General features: G+C 41.6%; 1 protein-coding gene across 1 annotated transcript in view; it reads right to left on the minus strand.

Annotated features, from left to right (window-relative positions):
- Positions 1-22644, minus strand: part of caprin1b (cell cycle associated protein 1b) — a 204275-nt gene that overhangs the window by 141852 nt on the left and 39779 nt on the right. The window contains exons 4-5 of the mRNA XM_078549580.1: positions 20992-21230; positions 13153-13235 (exon numbers count right to left, since the gene is read on the minus strand). Of these exons, the coding sequence (XP_078405706.1) occupies positions 13153-13235; positions 20992-21230 (322 nt within the window). The remainder of the gene's footprint in view (positions 1-13152; positions 13236-20991; positions 21231-22644) is intronic.

A 22644-nucleotide genomic window follows, 5' to 3' on the forward strand; every position in this document is an offset into this window, starting at 1 on the left:
ATGCCTAATAACTGTTTTATATAGGTTTAGCATAATTTTCTGGCTTTTACACTCTATGCCTCTATTTATAAAACCTAGAAACTATCGCCTTGAAGCCTCTTGACACCCTCACCACTCACATTCCCACCAAGTTTTATGTTGTCAGTAAACTTGGAAATATTACATTTGGTTCCTTCACCCAAACCAGATACATATTGTGAATAGCTGGGGCCCAAGCACTGATCCCTGCAGTACCCCACTAGTCACCGCCTGCCACTCCAAAAAAGACCCATTTATTCCTATTCTGTTTCCTGTCTGCTAATCAATTCTCAATCCATGCTAATGTATTATCCCCAATACCGTGTGTTTTAATTTTACACAAGAAATTCATGTGGGTCTTTATCAAAAGCTTTCTGAAAATCCAAATACACATCAACTGGTTCTCCCTTATCTATTCTGCTAGTTATGCCCTCAAAAAACTACAATCGGCTTGTCCAACACGATTTCCCTTTCATAAATCCAGGTTGACTTTGTCTCATCCTGTTGGTGTTTTCTAAGTGTCCTGTTATCACATCCTTTATAATAGGCTCTAACATTTTCTCATCTAAAAGTTACAAGTCAGGAGTGCGATGAAATACTCTCCACTTGCCAGGATGAGTGCGCCTCCAACAACACTCAAGAAGCTTGACACCATCCAGGACAAAGCAGCCCACTTGGTTGGCACCCCATCCACAAACATTCACTCCCTCCAACACCAACGCACAGTGGCAGCAGTGTGCACCATCTACAAGATGCACTGCAGCAACTCACCAAAACTCCTTAGACAGCACCTTCCTAACACACGACTGCTACCATTTAGAAGGACAAGGGCAGCAGACACATGGGAACACCATCACCTGGAAGTTCCCCTCCAAGCCACTCACCATCCTGACTTGGAAATATATCACTGTTCCTTCACTGTTGCTGGGTCAAAATCCTGGAACTCCCTCTCTAACAGCAGTGGCTGTACCTACACCACACAGACTGCAGTGGTTCAAGGCAGCAGCTCACCACCACTTTCTCAAGGTCAATTAGGGATGGCCAATAAATGCTGGCCTAGCCAGCGACACCTGCATCCCACGAATGAAGAAGAAAAAATCCAAACCCTTATTAGAATAATATAGACCTCTCGTCTCTACCAAGAAGTTCGGGAAAAATAGCCTGTCGTCCAGTGTTTTCACACTTCTGTTTCAGACTTCTTTACGTAACGATCGGCTGTCCTCTGAATGGTAATTATCTTAGGGATGCTTATGAATTTCTCAAACCCAGGTTTTTCCACTTACCTTACATTTAACACTAACTCCAACCTAAAAGTTTTACTTTAAAATACATTAAATATGAAATTAGAAATTCACAACAGTCCAGAGCTTCACAAGGAATATTCACATTCTGTTTGCTTTCAAAATAAAATGCAGAATTTCAGGGTGCTTCCCGATGGGGAAGCAATGGCATAGTGGTGTTGTCACCAGACTCGTAATCCAGAGACCCAGGTAATTCTTTGGGGGCCGGGATTCAAATCCCACCAGATGTTGAAATTGGAATTTGAATAGAAATCTGGAATTAAGTCTAATGATGACCAACAGACCATTGCCGATTGTCGCAAAATCCATCTGGTTAACAGAGAAAGAAACCTGCCGCCCCTATCTGGTCTGGCCTACATACAACTCCAGAGCAATGTGGTTGATTCTTAAATGCCCTCTGAAATGGCCTAGCAAGCCACTCAGTTCTCAAAAACAATTAGGGATGGACAATAAATACTGGCCTAGCCAGCCATCCCATGAACGAATAAAAAAAGCAACATGATTTGGCATTTGTTTTGTACTAATTAAAGATCAGTCTGTTTGTCATTTCCCACTTGGATCATTACCGTGATGAGAAAGACATTGGTGCATTTAGGCAGAGCAGAAAGTGGAGACACAAAAGTTCTCTCCATGCTTTTTTTTTTTACAAATTTGATGCTTTCGTTGTCCATGTAAAACAGGCAAATTACATTGACACCAACACCCGCACTAAGCAATGAGCAAGTAGTTGTCTAGATAGAGAAAATGGAAGATTATTCCCTTTCGTCAGGATCCAAGGTCACAACTCAAGAGACCATTCAACTCATTATGCCAATATTAACAAGTTTTACAGCAACCTCAATCTTATTCTCCTGTATCCTTTTGTTATTTTCATTTTCTTCATCCAATTCTCAGTGCTCATTTCAATAGTCATTTGAAGTATTTTATGTTCCACCAGCATCTCACTGGAAAAAAGATTCTAATTTCCAGTGTTAATCGAGTCTGTGCACCCTCATGGATTCTCCAGCAAAAGGAAACAGCTTTTTCAAAACTTTCGGAATTTTGCGCAAATGTGAAATATCGAAGTAGCACAAAACATCTGAGGTAGCGTCATTTTAAAGTCCACTTGAAGAATGAAACACAAGATATTAATTCAAGTGGTCAGAAATTACACAAGTTCGCAATTTTGATTTAACTCTCCTCCTGCTTACTCAGATATTTACCAAGTAATATAATATATATTATTTGTCACATGGCACCTATTTTCCTCCTCCACTTCATTAATATCTGGTTGAAGAGCACTCGGTCAACCAGTTCCCAGGTTTCTGCAACTCTCAACAGAAAGCAGGCACAAGATCATCCTGGATAGCTATCTCCTATTTTCCCATCAGGGCTGCAGAATTACAACTGGCCACATTTGATGCACAGAATTCTCTCTTAGGAATCTACATTCTAATACTTGGTATGTTGTTTAGAGCTCTAATGTCACTTCACCTCAGCTAATGAAGGCTGACTTCAGATCATAAGTAAATAAAAGAAACTCAAAAATGACATCCTATTGCAGTTTTACCATACCTTGCAAAAGCAAACTCAGCTTTATAGAAATATAGTATCTTTGAGGCGAGGCAAGGCAACACCAAAGTTTAAACCGCGATGCATTTTAGTTGTCTTTTAAGATGCCTTGATGAACAAGCACAATTCCTATTTAGAAATCATCAAAGTGCAGCCAAAACATTGATAAAAAGGGATAAATTATAATGACAGTAAGGGCATTGACAATTAGATAAAAAGGAAAAGAGCAGCTAAAGTAAATGTTGATCCTTAGAAGCAGAGGCAGGATAAATCATGAGGAATTAAGAAATGGCAAAGGCACTGAACAAATATTTTGTATCCTTCTTCACGGTAGTTGCATACCAGAAATAGGGGGTAACCTAGGGGCTAAAAAGAATGAGGAAATTAAGGTAATTAATATCAGCAAATAAAAAGTATTGGGGAAACTAAAGGAACTAAAATCTGAAAATCTCCAGGGCCTGATGGCCTACATCTTAGGGTTCTTAGTGGATGCACTGGCTATAATTTTCCATAATTTCTTAATGGGAACAGTCCTATTATATTTAAAGCTGGCAAATATAACACCACTTTTCAAGAAAGGAAGGAGAGAGACAACAGAGAACTACAGGCCAGTCGACCTGAATAAGTTGCTGCGAAAATACTGGAGTCTATTATTAACAATGCTCTTAGAAAATCACAGTATGATTAGAACGAAGCCAACATGGTTTTACGAAAGGGAAATCCTGTTCGTCTTTTGAGGGTGTAACTATTAGGGTAATAAAGGGGAACCAGTAACTGTACCATACTGGATTTTCAAAAAGCATTCAATAAGGTGCCATACAGAAGGTTAATATACAAGAGAAGGGCTCATGGAATTGGGGGTAATATAGTAGCATGAATAGACGATTGGTCAATGGACAGAAAACAAGAATAGACATAAAAGGGGCATTTTCAAGTTGGCAGGCTGTGACCAGTGAGGTGCTGCAAGGATCTGTGCTGGGGCCTCAGCTATTTACAATCTTTATTAATGACTTAGATGAAGTGACAGAGTGACGTATCTAAGCTTACTGATGATATAGAGCTAGGGTGGAAGTTTAAGCCGTGAGGAGGGCACGGAGGCTGTGAAGGGATACAGACGGGTTAAGCCAGTGGATAAGATGGCAGATGGAGTATAACGTGGGCCAGTATGAGGTTATTCACTTTGATCGTGAGAATAGAAAACCAGATTATTTTTAAAAAGGTGTGAAAATTGTAAATGATGATGTTGTGAGTGCGCTGGTACAAGGAACACAAAGTTAACATGCAGGTTTAGCATGCAATTAGGAAGGCAAATGGCATGTTAGCCTTTACTGCAAAAGTATTGGCATACAGGAATAAAATAGTCTTGCTACAACGCAGAAGGCTTTGGTGAAACCACAACTGGAACACTGTGTGCAGTTTCGGTCTCCACAGTCTACCACGACTGCAAAGGTTCACGAAATTGGTCCCTGGGTTGAAGGAGTTGTCCTATAATGAAAGGCTGAGTAAATTGGGTCTACATTTTCTAGAGTTTAGAAGGAGGACAAGTGATCTCATTGAAACATTGAAAATTCTGAAGGGGTTTGATAGGGTAGATACTGAGAGATTGTTTCTGCTGGTCAGGGAATTTAAAACATGGGGTAGAGACTCAGGAAAAGAGGACAATTTTTAGGACTGAAATGAGGAGAAATTACTTTTTTCAAAGGTTGGTTAATCTTTGGAATTCTCTACCCCACAGGGTTGTGGATGTATCATCATTGAATATATTTATGGCTGAGATAGATGACTTTTGGTCTCACGGAATCAAGGTCTACTGCTCCTATTTCTTGTGTTGTGTTCTTCTACATCCAGGGCAAAAAGCGTGGAGAGATTTACATTTTAGCAATCAAAAATTGAGTTATAGCAGGTGTTAGGGACTGATAACATTTGAAAAGAAATTTTAACACCTCGTTTTAATCAACAGAACTAAACCACAAGATTTCACTTTTTTTAAACGAATCACAGACTTTATGTGCAGAACAAGTTAAATAAAACAAGCACCATTAACTCAACAATATGGTTTACAAATACATATGTTATGCATTCAGCTTTACTTCTTACTTCCCCCAAGAACACTCTTAGAAGGCACGTCAATCTTGAAGTTATTTACTTGTGTCGAGATTGCCCCTAAGTTTCCACAATCCTCTGGAGAATTCTCCTCAGTTTCAGCTATCCTCAGAGACACAACTTTCATTTACCATATCTTGCCTCAGTCCCTCATTCTGGTTACTTTTCAATATTTCCAAACTAATTCAGCTGGTTACTTTCTTTTGCAATTAGACACTGAGGCCCACTGTAGGTTCTCCCACTGGCATCAAATTGGCAATCATCCAGCTTATGTTCCCTCAAAATTTAAACTGCGATTAATACAAAAATTTATCAATCGCTGTCTTGAGCATCCTCAGTGATTGAGCTTCCATGGCCCTGTGGAGTAGAGAATTCCAAAGGCTCACTACCCTCTGACTGAAGAAATTTGTCCCAGTCTCAGTCTTAAATTTCACGCCCCAGTGTCTGACACTGTCTCTCCTAGTTCTAGAACCCCCAACCTAGGGAAGCGTCCTTTCTGTATCTTCTCTGTCATGCCCTGTAACAATTTTGTAAGTTTCAATGAGATCACCGCTCATTCTAAACTGTAGAGAATATAGGCCCCGTCTCCTTAATCTCTCATAGGACAGTACCGCCATCCCAGGAATTAGTCTGGTGAACCTCTGTTGCACTCCTTCTTTAAGTATATCCTTTCTTAGATAAGGGGACTAAAACTATACAAAACGCTCCAGGTGCAGTCAAACCATGGTTCTATCCAATTGGAGCAAAACATCTTTATTGCAAGAGAAGTTGGTAGAGGAGTAAGGACCAACATGCCATTTGTCTTCTTAATTGCTTGCTGCACCTGAAGGTTAGTTTTCAGCGAGTATGAACAAGGACAACCAGGTCCCTTTGGACATCAACACTTCTCAATCTCTCATCATTTAAGAAATACTCTGCACCGTCGTTCCTCCTACCAAAGCGGATAACTTCACAATATATCCCATCTGCCATGTTCTTAGCCCACTCACTAACCTGGTCAAATCCCCTTGAAGCCTCTGTGCATCAACCTAACAGCACACATTCTCACCTAGTTTTTCACATCTGCAAACTTGGAAATATTACATTTAGCCCCTACATCCAAGTCATTGATATAGATTGTGAACAGCTGGGGCCTAAGTATTGATGCGTGCGGTACCCCACTAAGCACAGCCTGCCAACCTGAGAACGACGTTTTGTTCCTACTGTTTTCTGTCCATCTTTAATCTTGAGTCCATGCCAGCACATTATCCCTACCCCAGGTGCTCTCGATACGAACATACAAATTAGGAGGAGTAGGTCACTCAGCCCCTCGAGCCTGTTCCGCCATTCAATAAGATCATGGCTGATCTGACTGTAGCCTCAATTCCACATTCCTGCCTCCCCCAATAACATTTCACCCCCTTGCTTATCAAGAGTCTACCTACCTCTGCCTTAAAAATATTCAAAGACTCTGCTTTGACTGCCTTTTAAGGACAGAGAACAGTGTAACCCTCAGGGAGAAAAAAATTCTTCTCATCTCTATCTCAAATGAGCATCCCCTTATTTTTAAACAGTGACCCCTGGTTCTAGGTTTTCCCACAAGAGGAAACATCCTCTCCACATCCACTCTGTCAAGACCCCTCAGGATCTTAAAGGTTTCAATTAAGTCTTCTCTTACTCTTCCAAACTTCAATAGATACAATCCTAACCTGTCCAACCTTTCTTCATAAGCCAACCCACTCATTCCTTGTATTAGTCTACTAAACCTTCTCTGAACTGCTTCTAATGCATTTATACCCTTCCTTAAATAAGGGGACCAACACTGTACAGGGTACTCCAGATGTGGTCTCACCAGTGCCCTGTACAACTGAAGCATAACCTCCCTACTTTTGTATTCAATTCACCTTGCAATAAATGATAATATTCTATTGGCTTTCCTGCACACTAGCCCTTTGTGATTCATGCACGTCAGGAAGAGATATTTATGTATATAATGTTATTGGAATTTTTTTTTAAATAGAGGTTTAGTCTTGTGTGTGTTAATGGAATTAAAGCCACCTAGTCTGGGTGCTTTGATGGATAGTAGTTTTGAGATGTAAACAGTAGGTAGAAGGTACATTTGCATTTTGTTGAATATAGCATTCAAGAGTGGAAATGAAATCTTGCGCCTAGCTAGGAGACCCCAAGCAATGTTTATATTACTAATAAAGTTGGTACTATGAAAGGGGTTCAAAGGGCCTGGTGGTACAATGAGAATTTGCATTCAAAGGGAAAGGCTGGGTATAACAGAAGGGTTTTGAGTGTGCAGGGCAGAGGCATGTAAGATTTTTAAGCCTGTAAGCCTACAATGGTCTGCAAAGGAACAAATTGAAAGGAACCTTATTTTGAATTCATAAAGTGAAAATGCTTTGCCTAGTGTCTGGTTAAGTCTCATTTATGTCTCAGTTTGATATTAAAACCTCTCGAGAACTGGTGGTCTTATTCCTGGATTTAGAGCTGCAACTCAAAACATACAAATTGAAAATATAGGTTATGACAGTTGTTTAAAGTTTCCCTCCGGGATTTTATCAACTGCTGTGTCATAACAATGCACTAGGACACCCAGATCCGTCAATCTCAATGCTCTGCAATCTCTCACCATTTAGATAATATGGTTATGTTTTATTCTTACTGCCAAACTGGACAATTTCACATATACTCCATTTGACAGGTCTTTGCCCACTCACAACCTATCCATGCTCCCTTGTAGCATCCTTATGTCCTCTTCACAGCTTACTTTCCTACCTATCTTTGTGTCGTCAGCAAATTTAGCCACCATACCTTTGGTTCTTTCATCCAAGCCATTTATATAAATTGTAAAAAGTTGAGGTCCCACCACTGATCTGTGGCAGCATTCATTACATCCCACCTATCAGAAAATGATCCTTTTATGCCAACTCTTTGCTTCCTGTCAGCTAGCCAATCTTCTATCCATGCCAATGTGTTACCCCCTACACCATGAATTCTTAATTTTCCGTAATAACGTTTGATGCACCTTATCAAATGCCTTCTGAAAATCTAAGTGCAATACATCCACCTTTATCAGCCCTTATCCACAGCACCTGACTCCTTCAAAGAACTTCAATAAATTGGGTAAACACGATTTCCCCTTTACAAAACTATGTTGATGACACAAAACTAGGTGGGGATGTGAATGGTGAGGAGGATGTTAAGAGGCTTCAAGGTGATTTAGATAAAATTGAGTGAGTGGGCAAATACATGGCAGATGCAGCATTACGTGGATAAGTGTGAAGTTATCCGCTTCAGTAGGAAAAACAGAATGGCAGAATATTATTTAAATGGTGATAGATTGGGAAATGTTGTTGTACAAAGGGGCCTGGGTGCCCTTGTACACCAATCACTGAACGAAAGCAAGCAGGTGTTGCAAGCAGTTAAGAAGGCAAATGCTTTGTTGACCTTCATTGTGAGAGGACTTGAGTACAGGAGCCAGAATGTCTTACTGCAGCTATACAGGGCCTTGGTGAGGCCACACCTGGAGTATTGTGTGACCCACATATTGTCTTCGCTAATCTTTTCCTTTTTACACATCCATAGAATCTTTTTCAGTCCATTTTTATGTTTCTTGCCAGTTTACATTCATATTCTATTCTCCCTTTCTTTATCTGCCTTTGGTCCGCTTTTGCTAAATTCTAAAATTCTCCCCAATCCTCAGGCTTACTATTGCTTTTGGCAACTTTAAAAGCCTCTTCCCTTTGATTTAATACAACCTTTAACTTCCTTTGATAGCCACAGTTGATTCACTTTTCCTGCTGGCTATCTTCTCTGAGCTGCAAACCACATGAGGTCCAAACTGCAACAAACACTTGCAAACACCCAGATAAACAAGAAAGCCTTCCCAAGCTCCACTTATCTCCATGATGTCATACCTTGCTTGGGCCTGTCCTCAAACCAACATTTGGATAAATTGTCTCTCATTTACAGCTGCTTCTTTGACCTGATGAAGTAAATAGGTTTTACTACCTTTCAGGGTTTCTTGAACGCTTTTCAACTAATTTAGCCCTAACTCCCAAAACAAAAACATATCTCCAGAATGTCAATGCTCCAAAGATTGCAGACGTCATAAGACCAAGGAGCAGGAATTAGGCCATTCAGCCCATTGAGTCTGCTCCGCCATTCAATCATAGCTGATAAGTTTCTCAACCCCATTCTCCCGCCTTCTCCCCGTAACCTTTGATCCCCTTACTAATCAAAAACCTATCTACCTCGGTCTTAAATACACTCAATGACCTGGCCTCCACAGCCTTCTGTGGCAATGAATTCCATAGATTCACCACTCTCTGGCTAAAGAAGTTTCTCCTCATCTCTGTTCTAAAAGGTCTTCCCTTTACTTTGAGACTGTGCCCTCGGGTCCTAGTCTCTCCTACTAATGGAAACATCTTCCCCATGTCCACTCTATCCAGGCCTTTCAGTATTCTGTAAGTTTCAATCAGATCCCCCCTCATCCTTCTAAACTCCATCGAGTATCGACCCAGAGTCCTCAAACGTTACTTGTATGTTAAGCCTTTCATTCCTGGGATCGTTCTCGTGAACCTCCTCTGGACCCTCTCCAGGGCCAGAACATCCTTCCTGAGATACGGGGCCCAAAATTGCTCACAATATTCTAAATGTGGTCTGACCAGAGCCTTATAAAGCCTCAGCAGCACATCCCTGCTTTTATATTCGAGTCCTCTTGAAATAAATGCCAACATTGCATTTGCCTTCCTAACTACCAACTCAACCTGCAAGTTAACCCTAAGAGAATCCTGGACTAGGACTCCCAAGTCCCTTTGCACTCCAGATTTCTGAATTCTCTCCCCATTTAGAAAATAGTCTATGCCTCTGTTCTTCCTACCAAAGTGCATGACCTCACACTTCCCCACGTTGTATTCCATCTGCCACTTCTGTGCCCATTCTCCTAACCTGTCTAAATCCTTCTGCAGCCTCCCCGCCTCCTCAATACTACCTGTCCCTCCACCTATCTTTGTATCATCTGCAAACTTAGCCAGAATGCCCTCAGTTCCTTCATCTAGATCATTAATGTATAAAGTGAAAAGTTGTGGTCCCAACACTGACCCCTGCGGAATTCCACTAGTCACCGGCCGCCATCCTGAGAAGGACCCCCTTATCCCCACTCTCTGCCTCCTGCCAGGCAGCCAATCTTCTACCCATGCTAATACCTTGCCTCTAACACCATGGGCTCTTATCTTACTGAGATAAGAGCCCAGGGAATATGGAATGAATATGGAATATGGAATGCTTTCCTTTATTGAACGAGGTATTGAACACAAAAGCAGGGATGTAATGATGCAACTGTATAAAACGCTCGTTAGGCCACAACTGGAATTGTGTACACAGTTCTGGTCACCATATTACAGGAAGGACATAAGTGCTCTGGAGAGAGTACAAAGGAGATTTACAAGAATGTTGTCAGGGCAGAAAGTTGCAGCTATGAGGAGAGACTGGATAGGCTAGGGTTGCTTTCCTTACAACAGAGGGGTGACCTAATTGAGGTATACAAAATTATGAGGGGCCTAGATAGGGTAGGCATGAACAGCCTGCTTCCCCTAGCTGAGGAGTCAATTAGCAGTGGGCATAGATTTAAGGTGATTAGTAGAAGGATTAGAGGGAACCTGAGGAAAAACTTTTTCACCCAGAGGTTGATGAGCACCTGGAATTCACTGCCTCAATTGGTAGTTGAGGCTGAAATGCTCCACTCATTTAAAAGGTACCTGGATCTGCACCTGAAATGCTATAACCTGCAAGGCTACAGACCAGGTGCTGGAAAGTGTAATTAAAACGAGCAACTGGTTTTTTTTTTCTCTCCCTTTTGGTCGGTGCAGACATGATGGGCTGAACGACCTCTTTCTGCACTGTAGCCCTTTATGGTTCTATGGTGACAGAATTTTCTAACCACTTCTAGCGGGGTGCTGTTCAAGTGTGGAGATGTGACACCCTGCCCCATTATCACTGTTTTCTTGGCACAGAACAGACAGTCCATGAGTCTTTGAAGCTGGGTTTCCGTGTGAGCGACTAGTGCAGCACTGTCAGTGTAGAGGAATTCTGTGATCAAGGCCAACGGTATTTTTGCCTTCACTTTCAGTCTGGATAGATTGTAGAGCTTGCCATCTCACCTAGCATGCAGATAAACTCTGCCTTCCCTGCAGATATGGAAAGAACTCAGGAGCATGAAGAAGATGCCACAGCATGTTTCACTCCATTCTTCATCCTAAAACTTTTGGAAGTGACATCATCAAACTGTACAGTACAGCACATGTTGTCTTGGAGGCCGAGGAGCTTTAGTGACAGCCATTTTCTCCAAAATCTTGTACAGTCCTACCCTGCTGACAGTGTTAAATGCTTTAGTAAAATCTACAAAAGTAAGGCAGAGGTATATCCTGTTCCCCACACTTGTATGTTTGCAAGTAGATGCAGCCTTTTGAGCATGACCCTACCGAAGGCCTTCCCAGTAACATTAAGGGGTGAGATACCCCTGTAGTTGTGGCAATCTCCTGTGTCACCTTTGTTTTGTCTTTTTGATGCCTGTTGTTACTTGTCCTGTGGAACGGGTCCTATCTTCCAACAGAGGAGGTGGTCATGAAGGGATAGCAGTAGATGGAATTTTCCATGCTCACGCTGGAATTCCATCCTTGACGGGTGCCGTTCTGCTTGCTAAGCAATCAACGCCTTTTCAAAACAAAAACAAAAAATACTAAAAACTCAACAAGTCTGGCAGCATCTGTGGAGACAGAAACAGAGTTAAGGTTTCGAGTCCATATGACTCTTCTTCAGAGCAGGTGAAACAAAATAGAAGGTCGGGGACAGGTAGGAGCTCAGGAGAGATATGACAAAGATGTCATGGACACAAGGCAAAGGGAGCGTTAATGATAGTGTTAAAGACTGAAGGAGGTGCTGACAGTGGCATAAAGGTAAGACAACTGAATGAGCTAAAAGCAGACCAAGGGTCAGCACACTGTGAAAGCAAAACATAACAAGTGACAGATGGCCACGTGGGTGGGGGATAGGGGGGTTAGAGGGAAAAAAATGGATTAAAAAGTGGGTCAAAAATGGAGAAGGACCTGCTCCAACCCCTCTTAAATAGTATAAAATCCATCAGATTTCTACCTCTCTTTAGCTCTGAAGAGGAGCAATACTGACTGGAAATGTTAATTCTTTCTCTCCACAGATGCTGCCAGACCTGCTGGTTTTTCCAACGTTTTCTGTTTCTGTTTGATTTCCAGCATCTGCAGTACTTTGCTTTTATTTTAATATCTTTTTGAACACGAGTGATGAGGCTTCTTCACCTAACTCAACCGCAACAAGAAACTGCAGAAGAATGTTAAACGCAGAGATGTCCGTCTCCCAGGAGTACAGCTCAGTGTGTTCAGCCCAGCGGGACATCACCTGCTGATGAGTAGTACTTCTGTTGATTACAGGGGGGAAACTTTGGTGATGGTAGTACCAACAGCCATCTTGATACTAAAGCTCAGGTTATAATGCCAACAAATTAACAACGAATTAACAATGAATAGTGAACAATATTCAATATAGAATATTGATAATTACAAACTACTCTATCCTCTTGAAATCTCAAAACAAAAAACCTACACTACCCCTTAGCATAAAATTGATCCTTGAAGCATGGCTGCCAATGTAGCAAAAGCATTACCATAAACCTCCAAATAGTTTTACAACCTGGTTTCAGACTGACAGCCATAGAACTAGTTGGCCAAGGGCTTACAAAGAAAGCCATGTCCCTCTCAAATGTAATCCGTCTCCATGAAACACAGCTGTCAATCAAACCAAATACCCCTAAGCAAACCTCAAAGTTCCAATCACATATGATACTCAAATTCAGGATGACCTGCTTCAGTCTTTTGTGGCTAATACTTTAAACTACTTGTATATGGATAGTGACATAACTGCAGAAATCAAATCGCACAGATTAAAGTCTCCTCAAACCATGCATTTTTGTGCCTTTATCTTGAGGCATGAAAATTAGCCAGGCTATCAAAAAAATCCATTACAACTAACCTTAATCCTGCTTGTGCCACATCTCGAATTAAAGAATCCTGTAAAGAATCTAAACAAAAGTACTTCATCTTCTGTCACAGCCTCACTTTGCAATTCTACCAAAAACACAAATTTGGATTCAGATACTCACAAGTTGTGGCCCCAACTTTTTTGTCTTTGCCTTCCAGTAGGTCCCATAAGTGTACTGATGCTTGTTCAAATTGTTCACACAACCTGTAAACCACAAAATAATTTAAGCACAGGCGTGAACAGACTGAACACAAAAAAACATCTACAGCCACAGCATATTTACCCATTTTAAAATCCAAAAGACTATTGAAAGTACATTTTATTAAGCCTCACTTGCATGATAGGATTATAGGGCCTGCTTAAGAGGTAAGAATATGAGCTTCAGGTCAACAAGTCAATTATCGGGTTGTTGCTTCCATGTGCACAGGAGAGAAAAAGGAGGGGAGAGTAGAGTGGAAGGGGAAAATAAGCACTTATAATTACATAGTACTTTCCACAGCTCAGGACATTCTCAAGCATTTCACAGCGAATGAACCTTTTTTGAACTGCAACAATTTTGTAACGCTGGCACTAGACCCATAGAGCACTAGTTAAAAAACAAGATACTTTTTTTTAATATATAGACACTGGTTGAATGTTCATATTAGTTAGGACTGGATGTCTCTCCTGCTCTTCCAAAAGTGCCATGGGTTATTTTATAACCACCTGAGAAGTCAGGAGAGGCCTCGGTTTAACATTCCATACGAAAGACACTCAACACCCCCTCATTAATGCAATGGAGTATATTAGCCTAGATTATGTGCTCAAGTCTCTGCAGTATGGCTGGAAGCCACACAACCAGCAAGCTCAGAGGCAAAAGTGTTACTATTGAGTCACGCACATCAAATAACATTCATTGGTTAACCATAGTCAGATGCCCAAAAACATGGTTTAGCTGGAAACCCCAAAAACTACCTCCCAATCATAAGCACATCGGCAAAAATACTGACAATAGCTTTCATGCGCACTACAATTCCCATAACAAAGAAACACATTGCCAGTCAGCTCTAAGGAACATATGATTTGGATACAAACCATCAAGCTGTCTACAAAATTTCATACAAAAGTAAAACACTGTGGATGCTTAAATCAAACAAAAAACAGAAAATGCTGGAAAAACATAGCCAGTCAGGTAACATCTGAGGACAAAGAAACAGAGTTAACATTTCAGAGCAATGACCTTTAATTAGAACTGGGCAAAGTTAAAAATGTGATAGGTTTTAAGCAAGGAGGTTTGTTTGCCGGGGGGCTGCAGAACAGTGGAAAAACAACAAAAGGGAAGGTCTGTGATCGGGTGGAAGGCAGGAGAAATTAAATGACAAAAGAGCTGGTGTTGCAGGGCAGATGTACCTAGAGGAAGTGTGAATGGCAAAATGATTAACAGCTGCCATCCGTAAACAAAAATAACACTAAAACTAAAACTTTGCAAGAAAATGGAAACAAAACGCAGGCAACAATTAAAGTCTGAAATTGCCAAACTCAATGCCGAGTCTGGAAGGTTATAAAGGGCCTTATGAAAAGATGAGGTACTGCCCCCCGATCTTGCAACAGTGCAGGAGGCCGAAGACAGAGAGGTCAGCATGATAGCAAGGCTATTCATTAAAATGACAAGCAGCCCGAAGCTCGGGGCCACACTTCCAAAGTAACTGGAGGTGTTCGGCAAAGCAGTAACCTAATCTGTGTTTGCATCTCCCCAGAATATGCATAGCAGATTACATTGTAAAGCCTCGAAATGGGTTCACAGCGGAAATAAGTTTGGGAAGCATTGAGGTAGAGAGAAAGTAGTGGCACAAATAGAAAGAAATGGTTTAGATCTAATCGCCATTGCAAAGACATGGTTACAAGGTAACCAAGGTTTTTTTTAATTCATTCATGGGATGTGTGAGTCACTGGCTGGGCCAGCATTTATTGCACATCCCTAACTGCCTTTGAGAAGGTGGTGGTGAGCTGCCTTCTTGAGCCGCTGCAATCCATGTGGTGTAGGTACAGCCACAGTGCTGTTAGGGAGGGAGTTCCAGGAGTTTGATCCAGCAACAGTGAAGGGACAGCGATATATTTTCAAGTCAGGATGGTGAGTGGCTTGGAGGGGAACTTCCATGTGGTGGTGTTCCCATTTATCTGCTGCCCTTGTCCTTCTAGGTGTTAGCAGTCAAGGGTTTGGAAGGTGCTGCCTAAGGAGCCTTGGTGAGTTGCTGCAGTGCATCTTGTTGATGGTACACATTGCTGCCACTTGTGGTGGAGGGAGTGAATGTTTGTGATGTGGTGCCAATCAAGCGGGGAACTTTATCCTGGATGGTGTCAAGTTTCTTGAGTGTTGTTGGAGCTGCACTCATCCAGGCAAGTGGGGAGTATCCCATCACACTCCTGACTTGTGCCTTGTTGATGGTGAACAGCTTTGGGGAGTCAGGAGGTGTGTTACTTTCCCCAGGATTCCTAGTGTCTGACTTGCTCTGTAGCAAGTATTTATATGGCTAGTCCAGTTCAGTTTCTGGTCAATGGTAACCCCCTAGGATGATGATGATGGGGGATTCAGAGATGGTGATAAGATCGAATGCCAAGGACCAATGGTTAGATTCTCTCTTGTTGGAGATGGTCATTTACTCACACTTGTGTGGCATGAATGTTACTTGCCACTCGTCAACCCAAACCTGGATTTGTCCAGGTCTTGCTGCAGTTGGACATGGATGCTTCAGTAACTAAGGAGTCGTGAATGGTGAACATGCACAATCATTGGCGAACATCCCCACTTCTGACCTTATGATGGAAGGAAGGTCATTGGTGAAGCAGCTGAAGATGGTTGGGCCTAGGGCGCTACCCTGAGGAACTCCTGCAGTGATGTCCTGGAACTGATATGATTGACCTCCAACAACCACAACCATCTTCCTTTGTTGGGAAATAAATATTCCAGGGTACACAAGATTTCAAAAATATAAGCAGAAGACAAGCAGGTATAAACTTGACACCGCCCCTTTGTAACAGAGAAGAATCATACTACAAGTCTCACGATATGGGGTACGCCATTTAGGACTGAGGTGAGAAGAAACTTCTTCACTCAGAGGGTGGTGAACCTGTAGAATTCTCAACCACACTTGGAGGCCAAGTGAAGAATATATTTGAGGAGGAAATAGAGTTCTAGACTCTAAAGGTGTCATGGGGTGTGGGGAGAGAGTGGGAGTGTGGCGTTGAAACAGAGGATCAGCCATGATCATATTGAATGGCAAGGCACGCTTAAAGGGCTAAATGACCTACTCCTGCTCTTATTTTCTATGTTTCTAATTGATGAGGCACCAGATCTAAGTCAAAACCTGAACAGGATAGTTTTTGGTTCTCCATTATGGCACTTTTCACTGTTGTTAGTCTGCTTGCCTGTGAACAATATATCTCAAAAACAAATGGATGGTTTTCAATGAAACTTGGTACACAAGTAGGGTATAGCCCAAGGAGGAACTGATTAAGTTTTTGGCAAAGATTGAGATCTCGATCCAGAAATTCTTTTAAAGGATCTGTTAACATTGAGAAATAGGGAAAACTGACTAATTCTTTTAGAATGTTGTGGGCTGTTTCATTTAGAATGTTGACTTGTTTCAGCTGCTGTGGTGGAATTTGTCACAGCTATCAAAATGTGAGTGAAATTTTCAGAGCAGGTTTTTGGTTGTGAATTGGCATGAAGCCTCAGTGAGATGAAAACTAAAAAAAAAAAGTTTCTTCTTTCAGCTTTGTAGCCACAGGGCATCAACCAGGCAAAGGGAAAATCCTCAAGGAAAAGCTGTGTAAATGTAACAATGTTGAGTAAAGCATGGTGGAGGTATGCTGTCTATTGAGTGTCCTCTTCACTTGTCTTAGTCTGCCATTACTTTGTCATTGCACAGACTTGCCTTAGGTTGTCACCTAACTTCAGTTGTCCCTAAGCACCTTAAAACAAGAAGCCAGCCCTGATCAGCCATACGTTTCATTTCTTTTCTGCAGCTACTAAGGTAACTTGCTGTTTGAAGAAATGTGAGAATAGCAAAAGAACAATTAAAAATGCAGCAATACTTCAGTCCCATCCCCCCATTCTTTCTCCTCTGCTCCCAAGGAAACCATAGACATCTCATGAACAGACACACAAACGTAATGCTAAGCCCCATATGTTGCATGAACATATAAAAAGTATTATAGCATTCATGCACACTTGGAACTCCCTGCATGTTCAACTCTTAATTTTATTTTGAAATACAAAGTAATGACAATGGAGAGATAGATATTTCTATTATGGGTAAAATTAACTCACCAAACTTGCTCTTTGTGCTTTGCGACCTAAGAACCCAATGCTAGCTGTGGCATTGGCTTTGCCGTCAGTGTGGTTATTCAGGTAATAGTGTATGCCGCATAAGATTACAAAGGATAAACATAAAATTGACCTGTCATTGAACACATTTGATTCTTAAAGACGCAATAAGAGACAGAATTAAAGGCTTATTGTTTCTGCACTCTCAATCACCTCCTGGCCCTAGTTCTCCCTGCCCCACACCCACCTCATCACATTATTCTTCAGCTTCTTCTTCATAGAAATCACGGACGTTTACAGCCCCTCGTGACTGTGTCAGCCAAATAAAGGATTATCCAGCCTAAACGCACTTTCCAGCACTTGGCCTGTAGCCTTGTAGCTTGCAGCACTTCAAATGCATACCCAAGTACTTTTTAATTGGAATGAGGGTTTCTGCCTCTACCATCCTTTCAGGCAGTGAGTTTCAGACATCTGCCATCTTCTGGATGAAAACCATTTTCCTCCATTCCCCTCCAATCTTTCCACCAATTGCTTTAAATCTATGCCCTCTGGTTTTTGACTTCTGCTAGAAGATCAGATATTGCCAATTATGTCTCTTCAAGCTCTGTTCCTGCACCCAAGGCCATCATCACCTCCACTTAAAAATTCAAGTTTAAACTCATTCACTCCTCATACTCTCTAGTTCATCTCCTTTCCTGAAGTCGGTGTAGTCTGTAGATCACCAACTAGTGAGAAGGGTGTAGAAGGGCAAAGCTGCATGAAAATTGCAGAGATGCAAGCATCATAGAGCATTTATAATGAGGGACTTGAATTACCCGAATGTAGACTGGGGTAATGGTGGTGTGAAGGGCAGAGAGGGGACAAAAATTCCTAGACTGTGTTCAGGAGAATTTTCTACAGCAGTACGAGTCCAATCCAACAAGAAAAGACAGTGTTGGACATGGTTCTTGGAAATGAGGTGGGCCAAGTAGATCAAGTGTCAGTGGGGGAACATTTAGGAGACAGTGATCAATATATTGTGCGTTTTAGGATGATGATAGAAAAGGGCGGTAGGCAATCCAGAGTAAGAATAATTAACTGGACAAGAGCAGACTTCGATGGGGCAAGAATGGAGCTGAGCCAGATAGACTGAACGAAAGATTGGCGGGAAGAACTATAGCTAAAAAAATGGGCTGTCAAGAATTGGTTCAGGCACAGTCAAGGCATTTTCTGTCGAAAGGGAAAGGTAGGGCAAACAAATCCAGAGCTCCCTGAATGAAAAAGGAGATTGAAATTAAGATAAACAAGAAAAAGTGTGTTTATGACACGTGTCAGGTAGAAAATACAATTGGGAACCAAGAGGAATACAGAAGGTTCAAGAGAGGAGGTGAAAACGCATATTAGAGAAGCGAAGAGGGATTACTAAAACAGTGGTAAAGAGGAGTAGGGCCGATTAGGGGCCTAAAAGGGAATTTACAAATGGACGAAAGGGCCATGGCTAAGATATTAAATGAATACTTTGCACCTGTCTTTATCAAGATGGTACATACTACCCAGGCCATGGTGACAGGCGAGGAAATGTATCACTAGATGGGTTCAAAATTGATAAAGGAGGAAGTGTTGAATAGACTGTTGGTACTTAAAGTTGACAAGGCACAGGGACCGGACGAGGTGCATCCAAGGATATTGAAGGAAGTGAGAATGGAAATTGCAGGGGCACTGGCCATAATCTCAGTCTTCCCTAGACTCAGGGGTGGTGCCAGAGGACAGGAGAATTGCAAACATTACGCCCTTGTTCAAAAAAGGTTTTAAGGATAAGCCCAGCAATTACAGACCGGTCTGGTTAACTTCATTGGTGGGCAAGATTCTAGAAACAATTATTCGGGAAAGAATTAATAGTCACATGGAGAAATATGGGTCAATAAGTAAGAGCCAGCATTGATTTCTAAAGGGGAAATCTTGTTTAAGTAACTTGGAGTTGTTTGAAGAGGTAACAGAAAAGGTCATTGAGGCTAATGTTAGTGATGTGGTGTACATGGGCTTTCAAAAGGCATTTGATATAGTGCCACACAACAGACTTGAGGCAAAAAATTATTGCTCATGGAACAAAAGGGACAGTAGCAACGTGGATACAAAATTGGCTGAAAAATAGGAAGCAGAGAGTATTGGTCAATGGATATTTTTCGGGCCGGAAGAAGGTTTGTAGTGGAGTTCCCCAGGCGTCGGTATTGGGACCCTTGCTTTTTCTGATATATATTAATGATCTTGGTGCGCAGGGGACAATTTCAAAGTTTGCGGATGATACGATGCTTGGGAGTGTTGTGGACTGCAAGGGGGATGGTATGAAACTTCAAGAAGAAATGGACAAGCTGGTGGAATGGGCAGGTAGGTGGCAGATGAAGTTTAATGCAGGGAAATGTGAGGTGATGCATTTTGGCAGGAAGAACATGGACAGACAATATAAAATAAGCAGTGATATTTTGAAGAGGGTACAGTAGCAGAAGGTCTTGGGTATATATATGTATAGATCATTGAAGGTGGCAGAACAGGTGGAGAGAGCAGTTAATAAAGCATATGGTATCTTGGGCTTTATTAATAGGGTCATAGAGTACAAGTGCAAGGAGATAATGCTGAATTTATATAAGACACCTGTTAGACCTCAGCTGGTATATTGTGTACATTTCTGGGTGCCACGTTATAGGAATGATGTGAACACATTGGAGAAAGTTCAGAAGAGGTTTACAAGAATGATTCCAGGGATGAGAAACTTCAGTTATGAGGATAGATTGGAACGGTTGGGACTGTTCTCCTTGGAGAGGAGGCGGCTAAGAGGAGATTGGTAGAGATGTTCAAAATCATGAGGGGGCTGGACACAGTTGATAGGGAAAAGCTATTCTTGCAGAGTAGATAGGGAGAAGCTGTTCCAGCTCGTAAAAGGATCGAGAAAGGGAGCACGCAGATTTAAAATGATTTGCAAAAGAAGCAAATGTGACGTGAGAAAAAACTTCTTCACACAACGAGTACTTTGGGTCTGGAATGCACTGCCTGGAAGTGTGGTGGAGGCAGGTTCAATCAAGGCATTCAAGAGGGCGTGGGGTGATTATTTGAATAGAAACACTGTGCAGGGGTACAGGAAAAAGGCAGGGCAATGGCACTAGGCCATCATAATGCTCATTTGGAGAGCCGGTGCAGACACGATGGGCCGAATGGCCTCCTTATGTCCTGTTAAAATTCTGTGATTCTGTGAAATCCTTGCAAGGATCACTGCCACCAAGTTTCATGCCCTCCTCTCCCATAATCTTCACATCTCTTCAAATCAGTTTCTGCTCTGCCCAGCCCACAATATTGGGACTGTTATTGTCAGTCATTCACTAGATCCTTTGTCAGGGCCTTAACACCGCCACCACACAAACCCAAGCCTTGCATACCACTTGGTTGAAATAGAAATTAATAATTAAAATGGGTAATTAGCAGAAGTTTCAGTGGATCTGGACAGAACCAACAAAACAAACTAATAAGCTTCACTAAAAAGTCAAAACTAGGCAAAAATTTGATCTGCACTTCAATTAAATCAGATCAAGAACAATAAAATCAGCCTACTCAGGCTGCATCTCCATAGTTAGAGGCAACAGCTGGCTTCATAAGCAAGAACTGGTGATTATAACTGCTTAATACCTCAGGTTCATGTCACGCTCAGGCTGTACAAGCTTGTAGAATTCATCCAACATTCCCAATTCTTCTTCAGTAAGAACAGGAGACCCATTCCAACCTTGCTTCAAGTCAGTGCGTGTATCATCATCATCCAATTTGTCCAAAACGTATTGTAGCTCAAGGACAGTTTTTAACCGCTTCTGCTCTGCTTCCTCTCGCATCAATTGTTCCCGACGAGCTGCTTTCTTCAGTGATTTCTGGATCTGCAAAGAAAATGCCAAACTATTTTTGCAATTGAGCTAATTAAAGCTTCAATATCTATTGCAACAAACCTAATGGAAATATATACTAGACCAAGAAAATGGACTTTTCATTTTAGTGACATATAGTAATTCCTCACTTTATTAGTTGTGTTCCTGAAAAACACTACTTCAAACGAAATGTTAAGCAACAGTTTTCCCCATTACAACCAATACAAAAGCTGGAGTTCGTTTCCGTAGGTCCTTTAGTGTCAAAACACTATTAAAACATTAAGCCCTGTAATTTGAAACTGTATATTCATAAATTCCTCTATTTGCAAATGTAATAAAAGTAAAATCAATTTTAAAATAAAAAATAATATCCTTAACTCTCACTCGTCAATCCTCCTGCTCCGCGAAGCTCCCTCTGGCTTGCCGTTACTTTCTCCCGAACTCCTGCTGTAAAGGCTTAGGAGATGGCGGGTGGGCGGCCAGGAGACAGCGAGCAGAAGGGAGATGGCAAATGGGAGGCCTGGAGAGCTGGAGAATCAGGAAGTGAGAGGGGCTGTTCCAAAATGGCACTATCGGGTCACATCTGCTACATTAGCCCCAGTGCAAATGGACGCTAAAACATAAATCCCGATGCCAGGTGTGCATACCTGCCCTATTATAACCACGATGTTAAAATGGAACAACTTAAAGCGGGCAACTTAAAAATGGGAGCTTGCTATATAGTGGTCCTCCCATAGTGCTGCTCATCATGAATTGGAGGAAACAACTTATTTTTAAACACAATTGTGGTTTTATACCATTTATTGCACAATTTATAAGCATTACTGCTTTATAATGATTTAGTGTCGGGTCACTAAGATTTCTAAATGAGCATTCCTATGTCCAGTTTTTCCATTAAAATTGTCAATGGCCTTGATCATATGCTTCTTCACTCTGTTCTCAACATTTAAAAAAAAGCCCAGGTTGCTCAGCAAGATGATAGTCAACATATGCTAGATTGAAACTTGTTTACTCATACAATTGGCAAATATAGCACTCAAGTACCAAAGCAGTGAAAGCCAGCTTAGAACAGGAAGCCAGGAACAGGGAGGGGTTAAAAAAGTCTCATCCTGGGAAAGGCAATAGGTGCTGCAGACCAAGGATGGGTTAGAAGGCACCCCTGTGGTGTTAGTGAGGGAACCAGAAAGCAGGCATGACAGAGGTATAAAAGTTACCTTGATCCAAATTTGAAATTCAGATCAAGAAATCTCAGCAAGGTAAACCAGAGAAACATCTTTAACAGAGACTGGGCAATTTTATGGGAAAATCAAAAAGGTCACTTGGTAGTACAGAGTATTACTGAAAAGAGATGCTGTTGAAGTTTTTCATTTTGCACTCATTACAGATTCAAGAGAGCCAAATGTCAAAGGGGGCAACAATTTATATT

This window comes from Cetorhinus maximus, chromosome 9 (genome assembly GCF_964194155.1).
Source record: "Cetorhinus maximus chromosome 9, sCetMax3.hap1.1, whole genome shotgun sequence".
Lineage (NCBI taxonomy): Eukaryota > Metazoa > Chordata > Chondrichthyes > Lamniformes > Cetorhinidae > Cetorhinus > Cetorhinus maximus.